The sequence below is a fragment of the Pleurodeles waltl genome, chromosome 1_1 (assembly GCF_031143425.1).
Source record: "Pleurodeles waltl isolate 20211129_DDA chromosome 1_1, aPleWal1.hap1.20221129, whole genome shotgun sequence".
In the NCBI taxonomy this organism is placed as follows: Eukaryota; Metazoa; Chordata; class Amphibia; order Caudata; family Salamandridae; genus Pleurodeles; species Pleurodeles waltl.
This window is the reverse complement of record NC_090436.1, coordinates 303,194,089-303,211,093: the sequence shown is the minus strand read 5'-3', so window position 1 is coordinate 303,211,093 and position 17,005 is coordinate 303,194,089. Positions and strand designations below refer to the sequence as shown.

Below are 17,005 nucleotides of genomic sequence, written 5' to 3'. Positions count from 1 at the left end.
ATCGGCTGATTTTAGGTCAATCTGCCCCCAAGGGGGGCAGAAACCACTAGGCACCGGGGATCTTTTTTTTTTTGCGCCGTCACGCAAGGGGAGCGACCCCATTGGCAAGGGTCGCTCACCGGGGGTGGGGTGGAGGGGGGCAAATTTATTTTAGGCCATTTCTGCCTCCCCTGAGGGCAGATCTGCCTATTGTTATTAGGCCGATCTGCCCCCCGGGGGGGCAGAAACCTCTAGGTGCCAGGGCAATTTTTTTGTTTGTTTTTTTTTTTTTAGAGATGGGGAGCAACCCATTAGGCAAGGGTTGCCCCCTGAGGGAAAAATTGTATTTAGACTGGATTTTGGGTCAGTCTGCCCCCAAGGGGGGCAGAAACCACTAGGCACCAGGGATCTTATTTTTTTTTTTGCGCCAATGTCACGCAGGGGGAGAGACCCCGTAGGCAAGGGTCGCTCCCAGGGGGTGGGAGGGCAAATTTATTTTAGGCCATTTCTGCCCTCCCCCCCCCCCCCCCCCCCCCCCCCGAGGCAGATAGGCCTATTGTAGGCAAGGGTCGCTCCCTGGGGGGGGGTTGGGGGGGGGCATATTTATTTTAGGCCATTTCTGCCCCCCCTGGGGCCGGCTGAGCTAGAGGCCAAAATCTGCAGGTAGGCACTTTGTAAAAAACACCTCTGTTTTCTGTGAAAAAATGTGATGTGTCCACGTTGTGTTTTGGGCCATTTCCTTTCGTGGGCGCTAGGCCTACCTACACAAGGGAGGTATCATTTTTATCGGGAAACTTGGGGGAACGCTGGGTGGAAGGAAATTTGTGGCTCCTCTCTGATTCCAGAACTTTCTGTCACCGAAATGTGAGGAAAACGTGTTTTTTTAGCCAAAGTTTGAGGTTTGCAAAGGATTCTGGATAACAGAACCCCCACAAGCCCCACAAGTCACCCCATCTTGGATTCCCCTAGGTGTCTCGTTTTCAAAAATGTGTTGGTTTGTGAGGTTTCCCCAGGTGCCGGCTGAGCTAGATGCCAAAATCCACAGGTAGGTGGGGAAACACAGAATAGCAAAACAAGTGTTATTGCCCCTTGTCCTTCTCTACATTTTTTCCTTCCAAATGTAAGGCAGTGTGTAAAAAAGACGTCTATTTGAGAAATGCCCTGTAATTCACATGCTAGTATGGGCACCCCGGACTTCCGAGATGTGCAAATAACCACTGCTTCTCAACACCTTATCTTGTGGCCATTTTGGAAACACAAAGGTTTTCTTGATACCTATTTTTCACTTTTTATATTTCAGCAAATGAATTGCTGTATACCCGTTATAGAATAAAAACCCATTGCAAGGTGCAGCTCATTTATTGGCTCTGGGTACCTAGAGTTCTTGATGAACGTACAAGCCCTATATATCCCCGCAACCAGAAGAGTCAAGCTGACGTAACGGTATATTGCTTTCAAAAATCTGACATCGCTGGAAAAAGTTACAGAGTAAAATGTGGAGAAAAATGGCTGTTTTTATCACCTCAATTTCAATATTTTTTTATTTCAGCTGTTATTTTCTGTAGGAAACGCTTGTAGCATGTACACAAATGACCCCTTGCTGAATTCAGAATTGTGTCTACTTTTCAGAAATGTTTAGCTGTCTGAGATCCAGCATTGGTTTCTCACCCATTTTGGTCACTAACTGTCAGGAGGCTGAAAGCACAAACAAATCGTAAAAATGGGGTATGTCCCAGTAAAATGCCAAAATTGTATTGAAAAATTGGGTTTTCTGATTCAAGTCTGCCTGTTCCTGAAAGCTGGGAAGCTGGTGATTTTAGCACCGCAAACCCTTTGTTGATGCCATTTTCAGGGAAAAACCACAAGCCTTCTTCTGCAGCCCCTTTTTCCCATTAAAAAATAAAATAAAAATGTTCACTGTACTTTGGCTAATTTCTTGGCCTCCTTCTGGGAACCCACAAAGTCTGGGTACCTCTAGAATCCCTATGGTGTTGGAAAAAAAAGGACGCAAATTTGGCATGGGTAGCTTATGTGAGCAAAAAGTTATGAGGGCCTAAGCGCGAACTGCCCCAAATAGCCAAACAATGGGTCGGCACAGGAGTTGGAAAAGGCCTGGCAGCAAAGGGGTTAATCACGGAGTTATGTTGACATTTTTATTGATGCTTCAAAATAGCTGGTGGCATAAAACGCCAACAGCTGATGCTTTTAAAATTATAAACACACTTACAAAAACTGCGCCCCCACCCGAAGTCAACATCCTGTGCGGTAGCAGCGGTTGCACCGCCGTTCCTTGCAGCAGGTATATTAACACTCTGTGTTACCTTACGATAGAGTCAAAACTTCCCGTAGACAGATTTCCAATCTCTCTCCAGAAAGAACATTAATCACGGGGTTATGGTTGTAGGAAAGTAGCCTCTTTGTGGCATGGTTACCACCACTTTTCGCTGCTGTCAGTGTGTTTTGACTGTGTTCACTGGGATCCTGCTAACCAGGACCCCAGTGAATGTGCTCTCTCCCTCTAAAATTGGTTGTTCCTTACCTTGTACACCCAACAATTGGCATACTGGTGCCCCAATGCAAGTCCCTAGTATATGGTACCTAGGTACCCAGGGCATTTGGGCACCAAGGGTTCCCCATGGGCTGCAGTATGTATTATGCCACCCATGGGAGCCCACGTAAAATGTGTCTGCAGGCCTGCCATTGCAGCATGCATGAAAAGGTGCTTGCACCCTTTCACTTCAGGTTACTGCACCAGATCACTGTAAGGCACCCCTATGTTAGGCCGTCCTACCCCAGAGAGAAGCGTGCAGGTACTTCTGTGTGAGGGAACCCCTGCATGAGCAGAGGTGCCCCTACGAACTCCAGCTCCATTCTCCTGTAAGTGCGGGGAAGCCATTTTACCCGTGTACTGGACACAAGTCACTATCTTTGTCCAGCTACATAATGGTAGCTCCAAACCCGGGCATGTTTGGTATCAAACATGTCGAAATCATACCCCAATACTGTTGCCATTATTAGTTGTGTGATTCTATGCACTCTGGGGGCTCCTTAGAGGGCTCCCAGCTTAGCTCCTACCAGTTTGCAGGGTTTTCCTGGGCAGCCAGCACTGCTCCCCTCCTACAGACAGGTTTCTGCCCTCCTGCTGCTTGACCACCTCAAGCCCAGGAAGGCAGAACAGAGGGTTTTCTTTGGGAGGGGGAGGCAACACCATCTCCCTTTGGAAATAGATGTTACATGGCTTGGGAGGGGTAGCCTCCCCAAGCCACTGGTATGCTTTGAAGGGCACATTTGGTGCCCTCCTTGCATAAACTGGTTTGCACCAGTCCAAGGATCTCTGGTCCCTGCTCTGATGCGAAACTGGACAATGGAAAGGGGAGTAACCACTCCCCTGTCCATCACCACCCCAGGGGTGGTGCCCAGAGCTCCTCCAGGTGGCCACTTGATTTTGCCATATCGAATCCAGGTCAGGCAGGTGATGTCGCAGTCCCCTCCTTGATAGGTGGTCACCCTGCTAGGCGACCAATCCCACTTCCTGGGCTATTTAGTGTCCCCCTCTTGGGTGTGTCCTCAGGTTCGGCATGCAAGATTCCAGCAGGACTCCTCTGCATTATTTACTTTACCTTCTGGCCACTGGAACTGCAGCTGGATTCTCCAGGAACTGACAGTATGCAGCTACAGCAACAACTCTGCAAGATCATTTCTCCAGCTCCTTCCAGCAACTGCAACATTTCTCCTGATGTGCATCGTCTGAGGGCGATGAGATTAAGTCTGCACAAGAAGCAAGAAGGAATCTCCCTTGGAGTGAAGGAGTCATTCCCCTGCATCTGCAGGCACCAATTGCAATGATGACGGGCTGCATGGATCTTCTCTCCTCCTGCATCACGGGTGGTGGTCTGGAGTGGTCCCCTTCGTCGTTTCTACCAGCTGTCCAACTTGGGAGACTGTAAGCCCTTGCCTCTCCACACAGGACAGTACCCCCAGTCACCATGTCTCTTGCAGCTACCAAGGCTTATTGGCATCTCATCCACGGGTTCTGCAAACTTCTTGTAGCCCACCCCCCAGCACTGTTTCCTGCGACGCACAGCTCTCTGCGTGATTCTCCAGCGACGTGGGACTCCTTTCTAGGTGTGTTGTGTGGGCCTCAACTTCTGTGCTTTATACCTGTGGGTCGTCTGTGGGGGCAGCCTCCTCTTTCTGTGATTCTCCTCACTGCTGAGGGTCACCCAGGACTCCCCTCTGTGGGTAGAGTCCCCCTCGACCTTGCTGGTCCCCTGCAGCTCCGCATTTCTTCCTCAGTAACATTTGCCTTTGCCAAGGCTTGTTGGTGGTTTTTCCACACAACTGACTGACTGCAATCCTTCTTCCAGCATGGGGCGTCGACTGCATCACTTCAGGAACTCTTCAGCTGCTCCAGTGCAGAACTGCTGACTGTCTTCGTTCCCCGTCAACCTAATCCTGCATCCACAGAGGAGTGAGTAGTGGCTCCTGCCACAACCGGACACTCCAATGTGAACTGGACTTAGTCCCCTTCCTTTACAGGTCTTCCTCTACCAGGATCCACCTTTGGTTTTTTGCAATCTTGTCTGGGGCTTGCAAAATCCTCTTCTGAAGTCCTTTTGGTGAATTTAGGGAGAACCAGGTACTTACCTCTTTTCTCCTGGTCACTGGGGGGGCACTCTGGTACTTACTTTTTGAGGTTCCTAGTTCCTCCAGCTTCCCTCTAGTAATTCCACTTCATTGGGTGGGGATGCGACTTTCGCATTCCACTTTCTTAGTATATGGATTGGTCCCCCTCTTGGGCCTTCAGTACTTGCTGTTGTTTTTACTGTTTTCTATTGCCTTTTATGCTAATCCTGACTTCTAATGTGTATATAATAGTGTGTTTACTCACCTGCTAGTGGAGTATTGTCTATGCAGTGTTTTAGTATCTGTGTTACCATGATAAAGTACCTTTATTTTGGAAAGACTGTGTGGTGCTTTCTTGTGTGTAAGTGCTGTGTGACTACAGTGGTATTGATTAAGCTTTGCATGTCTCCTAGGTAAGTCTTGGCTGCTCATCCACAGCTACTTCTAGAGAGACCTGGCTTCCTAGACACTGAATGCCCCTCACTAATAAGGGGTGCCTGATATAAGGCAGTAACACCGCAGGTTTTCACCACACATCTGGCCAGCTTCCTACAATGTTGACATTTTTATTGTTGCCTGCGGTGGCACCTGCTGCACTGCCTTAGAGCTGGCACTGTTTACAGCCTATCACTGACAGATATTTAGCAGTCTCTTGCGCAGCTTAATTTCATACATTTTTACGTGGAGTTTTCAGCTCACTAGGGGATCTATTTGTTTTTCAAAACTCATGTTGCTGTGCTTAGAACTTCCTGATTGTGTTTTATGTGTGTTTTAGTCTGAATTGCTTTTTTTAACACTGTTATATTTATTTTATTTTTTACGTTTTGCAAATAAATTCTACTGGTTATTTTTTTAGGATTTAACAGTTTTGGGAAAGAGCATTTTACTTGGGGACAAAGTTATACCCTGTTTGCACTGAATTTGTGTCATTTGTTTTATGTGAATTTGGCGCAAACTTAACTCCATATGTATATTTTGACGCTACACCCGTCTAGTGTCAAAATATAGGAGTTAGTCATTTTTTGGAATGCTTGAAACCACCTTGTGTCAATGAGGTGCAAGGTAGGTGTTCCCGTCCAAAAAATGACTCAAAGCCCCAAGCGCCTTATTTATCCACCCGTGCAAAAAAGGTGCACAGGTGGGCTTAAATAATGTTGCTAAGCCTGCTTAGCGCCATTATTTAACGCCTGGGTCAGAGCAGTCGTTACGGGACCTGTGAACCCATTTCCATGGCCAAACTCCATGGAATGGGCCCACAGGTGCCCACCCCAAACCCCAGAAATATCCCCACCCACACCAGAGGAACACCAGCGGATGGGGGACCCCATCCCAGGTAAGTAGGGTAAGTATAGGTAAGTATTTTTATATACATTTTTGAAGAGCCATTGGGGGGCCCTGAAATGCCCCTTCCTCCACACTGGCCCCTGTGCTGGCCATTTGGGTGGTGGGCATGACTCCTGTCTTCTATAAGACAGGAGTCATGTGGTATGGATGGTTTTGCATCAGGAAATGACGCTAGGCTGGTTAACAAATGACAAAAAAGTTTTTGCCTCCAACCAGGCTAGCGTCATTTTATGAGGCGAAACCACCTTCCCTCGTACCACCACCCCCACCTGGCTATCGTCATTTTTTTTAGACGCTAGCCCACCCTTAGCTCCGGCTTGCGGGATTACACAAATTTGGGGCCCGGCAGGCGCTTTGGAATCGGGCAAGTTGGTGCTGTACTTTTTGCTGCAAAACTGCGTTTGCGCAGTTTTGCTGCAAAAAGTATAAATATTGGCTTCAGTTGTTAAATTTCAATGGAAAATAAGCACACTTTTTCTGTGTTGGTGTCAATGTGACATAGTACCTTGTGTCTAAAGGAGGTTTCAAGGGTCACCTGTGGATTGCCTGTGGTACTGCACCTTTTTCCTGCTTCGTGCTCATCAGAACGGTAAATGTGTCAGGTTTATTTCAGCAGCACAGTATAAGTATAAAAGTGCTAACGTAACAGGTTCCTGCTTGCATTTCACATGCTTTACTTAATCTTGCACTTTCAGAGTGTTTGCTTTTTCCAGGATATTGTTCCTTACTTTTTTTTCTCAGCCAGGATATTACTCGTCTCCCCTCCCTCATAACCTATTTCCCATTTTCTGGTTCTCCAGCACCGCAAGGTCATACGAATGGCAATAGCTCTCTGCAAATATTATTGCTCCACTGCATACAAAAAAAAAGTTTAAAAATGCAATTTTCAAAGTCAAGAGCTCTAACTTTCACAAATGCGAGAATGATTGTATTATAAATGCTTGTTTCAGTTGCTCCTTAGCTCTCAGTAGTTAAAATGAGGAGGATGTGTTAAAGGTAGGTTGCAGGACAAGGATCCAGAGGCATCTTGGATGTTTTGTTACCACAGACTTGAGGTGTGTCCTGCTTTTTTGCAAATCGCCTTTATCTTCTGTATTGAGTTTATGAAGATGAATGAATTCTTGAGTTGTAAATCTCATGCATATGCCAACTTTGTTCTTTTTTCCTTTTAGAATTTCTTAGATAACTTTCCTAGCAGTGACATCTTGTCATTTGTTGCCAGAATATTTCTACTGTTCCAAATGATGACTGTGTACCCCCCCCTTGGGGTACCTGATACGGGTGCAGCTGCTAGGACACATCTTTGGAAAGGTTTATCCCAGGTAAAGATTTTGTTTGTTATTAATTCATTTCAGTCTGCCCAGTTACAACTGGTCTGCAAATGCACACCAATCACAGGACACTTACGGTGGTATGTTTTCTTGTCCTGCGACTCATTGGGGTACTGTGAACTCAAATCAGGAAGTCTCTGTAAAAAAAAAACAGAACCATAGTCACTCGTCAGAGTTATTATAAGCAGATTATCAGCCTTGTCCCTCCTGAACTCTTCGCCTGACATGGTTTAACTGTTTACATTTCTTATTACATTTCTACCCATAATTTGGAACAGGATTTTACAGAGGCACTTGGCTCCTAATTTGCAATATGTAATGATTTGCTGGAACATTTTAGTAGATTGGTTTGTCTTCAAGACTGTGTGTAAAGGTTGTATGATGGAATCACGCATGCAGCAACCACGCATGCTGAAACAACGCAGTCGGACCTCCGACCGCTTTGTTTCCACGCATGCCTTTACCACGCATGCCTTTACAATGATTTTTCGTTGTAAAGGCATGCCTAGTAAAGGCATGTGTGGAAACGGCATGCATGCTTGTCACATGCCACCCCCACCCTAAAAACAGAAGTACCCCGACCTCCCTTAAACCCTTAAAAACTAACCTGATACCCCCCACCCACCCTGAGCCCTAAAACCAACCCCACCCCCCAAAATAAACCAAAAATTACCCCAACCACCACCCCTGCCCCTAAAAACCCGACCCGACCCCCCCGCCCCTGCCACTAAAACTAACCCAACCCCCTAAAAGCTAAAAATACCCTGACACCCCCAAAACTAACATGACCCCCTACCCCCTAAAACCACCTCGACCCCCCCACTTCTACAAACTAAAAATACCTCGACCCCCTACTCCTGCCCCTAAACCTCAACTAGCCCGAATCCCCACCCCTTAAAACCTATCCTACCCCGACCCCCCCACCCTGCCCCTAAAACTACCCCGACCTCCCACCCCACTGCTAAAAACTAAAAACTAAAAAATACCCTGCCCCTAAAACTACCGCGAACCCCACCCCCAAAATCTAAACTACCCCGACCCTAAAAACTAAAAATCCCCGACCCCCCCACCCCACCCCTAAAACTACCGAGACCCCTCACCCCCCTAAAACCTAAACTGCCCCCGCCCCTAAAAACTAAAAATACCCGACCAACCCACCCCTAAACCACTCCGACCCCCCACCCTCAAAAACTAAAAATACCCTGACCCCCAACCCCTAAAACTACAGCGACCCCTCCCACCCATAAAACCTGACCCCCACCCTGAATAGAAAATTACCTCACCCCCCACCCCTCAAAACCAGACTCCCTAAATAGAAAATTACCCCAACCCCCCCTAAAGACAAAATAACCCCCACCCCTTAAAAAAAATAATAGCCTAAACACCCTAACCCCTTCACCCCCGCCCCCACCCCTAAAAACTACCCCCAATCCTGGCCCAGCCCCACTTACCTGACTGCGTCCTCTCCCGATGGATCTTCCTTTTTCTCTGCCTTAACCACGCATGTGTGCTGTTCGGCACATGCGTGGTTAACCCCTTCGCAGCTAAGGACGTAACGGTTATGTCCTTGGCTACGGCGCCAAGGACGTAACCATTACGTCCTTGGACTGGCTCATTGGGAGGAGCGCTCCCAGGGCAGGGATGGAAAGAGAATCGCTTCCCCTTCCACCTCCGCCCCGCCCTTAACCCCACCTGTGGCATCTGACGACGTCAGCGCGCCTACCCGGATTGGAGGAGAAATGCAAAAAAAAAGCATCTCGTGGAGGGTGTGAGAGATGCATGAAAGGAGAGGAAAGGCCTTTCCTGTCCTTTCATGTCTCTTTCAGCATTTCTGCTACCCGATCGGGCAGCAGAAATGCCCACTGGACACCATGGAGGTTTTTTTTTGTGTAATTGAATAAGGGGAGCGGCCCCTTGGGCAAGGGCCGCTCCCCAGGGGGGCAAAGTATTTTAGGCCATTTCTGCACCCTCCCCCCCGGGGCAGATCGGCCTATTATAATGAGGCCAATCTACTCCTGGGGGGGGGCAGAAACCGCTAGACACCATGGCTACATTTTTTGTTTTGGTTTAGTGGGGAGCGACCCCTTAGAAAAGGGTCGCTCCCCGGCGGGGCAGAATTACTTTTAGGCCATTTCTTCCCCTCTTTGGGGGCATATCGGCCTATTTTTGGAAGGCCCATCTGCCCCCAAGGGGGACAGAAAGCCTACCAGGGAAGATTTGTTTTTCAAAAAAAGAGGGTGGGGATATGGCCATACCCCCACCCCAAATAAATGGGGCCAAAGTTGTTCTGCCCACCATTGGGCAGATGGGGCAATTACACCCGATCCACATCCCGGGGGGGCAGAAAGTCTACTAGATGCCAGGGAATAAAAAAAAAATAATAATAATATGGTGGTGGCTACCAACCAGTATGGGCATGGTTATGCCTCCATCCCAGCTGAAGGGGGTAACAGTCTTTCAGCTCTCCCCCCGCACACTGAAACATCTTATCCCATGGCAAGCAAGAGGGCGTTTGATTATTTTGGGTTTTGGTTTTACATTTGGTCCTTGAGAGCTTGAATAACTCTCAAAATCGTCCCATTTTGGAATGGTGAGGGATGCACTTTTTGGACGTTGGGACGCTGCCATGTAGAAAAATCGACAAGACCTAGACACATCTGAAAACTAAACATCTGGGTGAGTCCAGGGTGGTGTGCTTCACATGCACCACGCACCATTTTCTTATCCACAATTCCCTGCAAACCTCCAACTTTGCAAGAAAACACACATTTTTGTCCACATTTTTGTGATGGAACCTTCTGGAATCTGCAGGAATCCACAAAATTCCTACCACCCAGCATTGTCTCATCTACACTGATAAAAATTCTGCCCCACTTGTCAGCCTAAAAATGTTTTTTTTTTTTTCAAACTGCCCTTTTGGACCCGCTTTGGTTCCCCCTCAATTTCAACATGTTTTTGGCTCTTCCCTGTCACAAGCACTTGGCTCACCTACACAAGTGAGGTATCATTTTTACTAGGAGTCTGAGGGGAACGTTGGGTGGTAGGAAATGTGTCCCGGTGCGGTGATCCCACATAGAAATGTGGGAAAAATATGATTTTTTAGCAAAATTTGAGGTTTGCTGAGGATTCTGGGTTAGAAAACGCTGGGGGATCCCCACAAGTCACACCTCCCTGGACTTCCTCAGGTGTTTAGTTTTCTGTAATGTATGGGTTTGGTAGGTTTCCCTATATGGCTGCTGAGCCCAGGACCAAAAACGCAGGTGAGACTTGGGGAAAGCTGGATGGAAGGAAATTTGTGGCTCCTCTCAGATTCCAGAACTTTCTGTCACCAAAATGTGAGGAAAAAGTGTTTTTTTTTTTTTTTTTTTTTTTTGGGGGGGGGCACATTTTGAGGTTTGCAAAGGATTCTGGGTAACAGAACCTGGTGAGTGCCCCACAAGTCACCCCAACCTGGATTCCCCTAGGTGTCTAGTTTTAAAAAATGCACAGGTTTGGTAGGTTTCCCTAGGTGCTGGCTGAGCTAGAGGCCAAAATCTACAGCTAGGGACTCTGCAAAAAACATGTCAGATTTCAATGTAAAAATGTGATGTGTCCATGTTGTGTTTCCTGTCACGGGCAATAGACCTACCCACACAAGTGAGGTACCATTTTTAATCGGGAGACTTGGGGGAACACAGAATAGCAGAACAAATGTTTTTGCCCCTTGTGTTTCTCTACATTTTTTCCTTCCAAATATAAAAAGACAGTGTGTAAAAAGACATATATTTGAGAAATGCCCTGTAATTCATATGCTAGTATGGGCACCCCGGAATTCCGAGATGTGCAAACCACCACTGCTTCTCAACACCTTATCTTTTACCCATTTTGTAATTACAAAGGTTTTCTTGATACCTATTTTTCACTCTCTATATTTCAGCAAATGAATTGCTCTGTACCCTGTATAGCATGAAAACCCATTGCAAGGTGCTGTTCATTTATTGGCTCTGGCTACCTAGGGTTCTTGATGAACCTACAAGACCTTATATCCCCGCAACCAGAAGAGTCCAGCAGACGTAACAGTATATTACTTGCAAAAAGCTGACATTGCAGGAAAAAGTTATGGAGAAAAATTACAGTTTTTTCACCTCAATTTCAATATATTTTTATTTCAGCTGTTATTTTCTGTAGGAAAACCTAGTAGGATCTACACAAATTACTCCTTGCTGAATTAAGATTGTTGTCTACTTTTCAGAAATGTTTAGCTTTCTTGGATCCAGCATTGGTTTCACACCCATTTCTGTCACTAACTGGAAGGAGGCGGAAAGCACAAAAAATAGTTAAAATGGGGTATGTCCCAGTAAAATGCCAAAATTGTGTTGAAAATTTTTTTTTTTCTGATTCAGGATTGCCTGTTCCTGAAAGCTGGGAAGATGGTGATTTTAGCACCACAAACCGTTTGTTGAAGCCACTTTCAGGGGAAAAAACCACAAGCTTTCATCTGCAGCCCTTTTTCCCATTTTGTTTTTTAAAAAAAACTAAATTTTTGATGTATTTTGGGTAATTTTTTGGTCTCCTTCAGGGGAACCCACAAAGTGCGGGTACCTGTAGAATCGCTAGGATGTTGAAAAAAAAAAAAAAAGGATGCAAATTTGGCATGGGTAGCTTATGTGGACAAAAAGTGAGGAGAGCCTATGTGCGAACTGCCCCAAACAGCCAAAAAAAAGGCTTGGCACCTAAGGGGGAAAAGACCTGGCAGAGATGGGATTAAGGCAGAGAAAAAGGCCTGCGTTTGTCAGGCAAGTGTCGTTCCGCTTGCTTGAATGACACAGGCGTGGTTCCGGACGCGTTGTTCCAGATCCTTCCCTTGTGTAAACTGTGTGAGGGAGAAACTTTAAGTGGAGCATAGCTGTTAGGGAATCACAGAGCAGCCCAACGCAACATGTTTGTTCTTGCGGTCCTAAACCTTCTGGCCCTCCTCCAGGCCCACGTTTTATAAAGTGTTTACGGGCTCCTTGGCACTCCACCTCATTCACCCTGCACCTAGGTTAACTTGTCCAATCTGGTGCAGGGTTTTTATTTCTGAACTCAGCCAAAACAGCCAAACTTAGCTATAAATATTTGTAATTTTCTTCTGAGTAGCATTCTAAGGTGACGCATCAGCAAAAAAAAAAAAACTATGTTTTTGCTCTCTTATCACTGACTGACTACAGCAAAGAAAACCAGAAACATCTCATATATTCCCTAAATCATCAGCACTTAAATTAATGCTGTATCTGACTCTATTGCCTTTTAAAACTGCCCTAAAAAAATACCCTAAACAGTAACCAAAAACGATGTGCAATCATCCCTCCTCCTATAATCTCGCCAGCCATTTTGGCCCAGTGGCTTCACTCTGTTCGCATCTACCAGTTTTCCCTATAGCCTAGCAGCTTTGCCAAGTCCGTAAATACTGTTTCACTCCTCCTGTAGCTTTCTTTTACCTACCAGTTTTCTTGTTCCAATCTGGACCTTCCGGCCCTCCTTAATTCCCTGGTCCTACCGATCCCAGACCTTAATTTCTCAGGCACAGCTTTCACCCGAGCCGTAGGTTCGCTGGCACCAGGGCTCAGGGTGTGAGGGATCCTCAGCACTCCAATTTGTAATTATCATTTCTCCCTAGGCTAATCTTTCTTCCAGTTCACAGGCCTGCTAACTCTACAACTAAGCCAATATTTCCATTTCGTCCATAACCAAAACAAAGCCTGCTAACAATAAACATCTTATTACTCAGCAGTTGATTCTGGAAAAACTTGATTCTGATTGAGTCTTCCTGACCCACATCAAATAACACTACTCACTTACAAATAATAACCTGTTCAATAACTCCTTCATCTCTTTACAGCAATGCTATGTGCATGTGAATGTCAATGTACACCACACCCCCTAAAATAAATCAAATGACTCCTACCAAATTTCCAAACGATTTAACTTCATTATCTCCTCCCTCTTCCAAGGCTGCCCCATCTCTGTCTTTATTTTCCTGCAAGCCTCATCAGTAGATGTCAACTTAAAGTCCACACAGCCCTGTGTACGCTCTTCTCAGTAGTAGTTCCCTGTAAGCAACAGCCCACCTTCCTTTATCTCCTATAGATCCTTTATAGTGCATGAGATAGTTTCTTCAAATCAGTGTAAGGCAACCGTTTTCAGTAAAGTATGTATCAGCTGTCCCTATCACATACCTTCCTGCACCTGGGTGTCTCCTTCAGTGCTGCTTGCCAAACAAGCTATTATCTCGTTGCATCGCAGCCCACTTAATTAAGCAATTCCTGCATGCTCAAGTTTAGGTCTTACTCTCTGAACAAATTTCTCCTTTATGGGCTAGAAGTAAATGGTAGTATTTCGAAAATGTTCTTATGTCGGGGAAACAGGCTGTAATAAAAGTTTCTTTGTTTACAGTGTCTTTACATAGGGAATTAAAAGCCCCAACAAGGACTTATCTTTTCAGCTCAACCTCTTGCCCATTGTCTAGCCATCTGCCAGGCCACTCCATGACATTAGGCACCATATGCCAAATCACTCTTGCTGAAATGACTGATAAGGAAAATAAGACGGAGCAAAACCAACACACACTCGCTCTTTCGCTTTTTTATTTCCTTGGAAATGGAAGACACTGCAGTTTCCTTCTCCACCTTCTACAGAAAGCAGTTCTAAAGACTAAGGGCCATATTTATACTTTTTGACGCACAACTGCGCCAACGCAATTGTGCGTCAAACATTTTACCGCCAGCTAATGCCATTCCAAGTTAGGGGGGTGGGGCAGGGCCTTGCACCCAAACTACAGCGGGCACACATAGCTGAATATAAGGGGTGGTATTTTAAGTAAGGCAGAGCTACTGACTTTGTCAAAGGGTCAGTACACTATTATATAAACTGTGGGTCTATTGGCTCTATGAAAGGGTCAAAATATGAACACATTTTGCATTGGCGACACAGCGCTGACTGTATGAAGTAGGAGAGAAAGCCAATAAACTTCTAGCATGGCTTGAGAGAAGCGACTCAGAGCACTCCTGGATGTTGGGTATTCAGGATGGGTTGAATACGATGCACACGACCAATGAGGCAATTGCGGAGGCTTTTGCTACATACTATGAACAATTGTATTCCACCATGTCTTCTGTGACCACTGCTAAGTGCAGCAACCTTCCGAATGATATTTCCCTACAGAGCCTCACGGGAGATGATAGGGACACTCTGGAGGCCGACCTTACAGTAGAAGAACTGGTGTAGGCTCTAAGAGGCCTTCAGTCGGGGAAGGCATCGGGCCCGAACAGCCTGCCGGTTGAATTGTATAAGTGTATGACGAATATAGTGGTTGAACCCATGTTGGACATGTTTTAGGAGGTGTGTGGGATGGGCTGCTTGCTAGAGGATCAAAGAGCAGCCACTATCGTAGTACTCCTGAAAGAAGGCAAGCCACCAGCGGCATGTGGCTCATACAGACCGATCTCCCTGATGAACGTGGAGGCAAAGGTGCTGGCGAAGACCCTGGCAGCTAGGTGGAAAGGGGTCATCTCCAAAGTAATACATCCTCATCAGACTGGCTTTATGCCCAGCTGTAGCACACGGTTAAAGTTTAGACGTCTATATGGTGTCCTCCACTCAACGGAGGCGCAAACAATGGAGCCGGCAGCCCTTATGACGCCAGACGCAAGGATGGCTTTCGATTCTGTCAAATTGCCGTACCTATTTGCAATACTCAAGAAGCTGGGTTTTGGACCAAGGTTTTGTGCCTGGGTACAACTACTATACCAACCCCCCAGGCCACCGTTGAAGGTGAATGGAAGAGTGTTGCATAGCTTTGCTTTACAGAGAGGCACCCGTCAGGGCTGTCCTCTCTCTCCCATGATATTTGCGCTGGCACTCGAGCCACTGGTGGCCTCGATCCATCAGGATCTGTTAATCTGGATGCCAGGAGGCTGGAAACAAAGAATCTCACTCTTTGCGGACAATGTACTCCTATAATGTCTATCCCCTAGTCAGAGGTGGCCCTGGACTGCCTCGAGAGTGCAAAGCACCGGTGGCCCTGGACGGCTCTCGATACTTGGGGCTCTACATCACTCGAGACCCACGAGAGTTGCTACAGAGGAATTTACTTATCCAGTAGACAGTGGACTGCCTGAGGGATGACGTGGCTCATTGGAGCAATCTGCCATTGACTCTAATGGGAAGAGCAGTCCTCTTCAAAATAATGAGTTTTATTTATGCTAAATATGCCATTTCAGATCCCTCCAGAAATATTGGGAAAGATGGAGGGGGACGTCTGTAGACAATGGGGGCAGAGGGGTGCTCCTAGGATTGCGCTACCCAAATTGCAGAGAGGGTTATGTGAAGGGGGAGCTGGCAATTCCAGATATTCTGAAGTACTATTGGGCATTGCAGCTCCTCATAGTAAATGAGTGGGTCTTCACTAAGCAAACAAGCCTGGCCCACCGGCTTGACAGGGAGGCAATAGGTCTGGGGGATATGAGAGCCTACTTTATTTTTATGGGGCAAAGAAAGAAAAAGAGATGCCGTTCCACACCCGGACAACAGTCGAGGTTTGGAAGGAAGCCACTAAATGTAGTAGAATGGAAAGGCAGACTAATGGGTATGAACCGCAATATAGCAAAGTGAAAGGGCCTTGCGGGATTGTCAGAGTGGGCTACGATCAGCATAGAACATTTGAGTGATGTTTGGAGAGGTCAGACATATATTAGTTTTGAGGACCTCAGCCAGGAGTATGCCATTAGATAATCGGAATGCTTTTTATTTCAGAGGCTGGGACACGCTCTCAAAAAGAATATTACCAAGGGAGAGCAATTAACTGACTCCTTCCCCTTGGAGGACCGAGTCCTCACCGAACCGATACCCACTAAAGGCATGTCAGTCCTTTACTAAAAACTAATTTGGAATTCACCAGACACTCTGGGGGCCTTGTGTTTAGTATGGGTAAGGGACTTGGGCCACCTTGAAATGGGGACTGGGAGGAATTCCCACAAAGCCCCAGAATAATAGCGATACAAGCTTAGTTTAGGCTGATCCAACTGAAACTACTACATTAGTCATATTATTCACAGACACTCTATAAGCTGGGAAGGGTAGTAACACCACTGTAGAAGCGATCAGGTATCGGGAAAATTTTCCTTATTATATGGGAATGCCCAATGGTTCAAACCTACTAGCGGGGGTTGCGGGTGTGATGTCCCAAGTTACATCCCTGGAGGTCTGATGGATGCTTCTGAGGATCACTGATGACACACTGAGGCCCAAATATTAGGAGATTTGGCTACAACTGGCAGCGATATAGCACTACAATGGGGAGCTTTACATGTCCTGGTGGTGGAAGACTGGGAGTCTGGTTTAGACTGGTGCCAGAGGGTGGAACAGGTGATTTACAAAAGCAGAGGATACCCCACAAGATGGAAAAACATTTGGGAAAACTGAAGGAAGTACAGAGGAGACGATTTAAATATAGGACCATAGGAACACAGGGGTAGCAAACTGATGGGCCCTAAGAGCACCATCATGACTGTAAAGTTATTTACCCGCTTTGTAAGGCTTGGGGCTTAGTTGGTATATGCTAATTGTATGTCTCTCCAGTTCTAGTTGTAAGAAGACTACAATTTTAAATAAAATGTTTAAAAAAAAAAAAAAAGAATATGAACACATATAAGGCACATGTATTCTCTTTGCCAGAAAACAGTAATTATAATAAAATGTGGATTTCA

The 17,005-nt window shown here is 46.3% G+C and overlaps 1 protein-coding gene across 1 annotated transcript in view; it reads left to right on the top strand.

Moving 5' to 3' along the window:
- SLC38A9 (solute carrier family 38 member 9) overlaps positions 1–17,005 on the top strand; it is a 405,919-nt gene that overhangs the window by 328,489 nt on the left and 60,425 nt on the right. Inside the window, 2 exon segments of the mRNA XM_069222157.1 lie at positions 7,122–7,205; positions 7,207–7,271. Coding sequence (XP_069078258.1) covers positions 7,122–7,205; positions 7,207–7,271 — 149 coding nt within the window.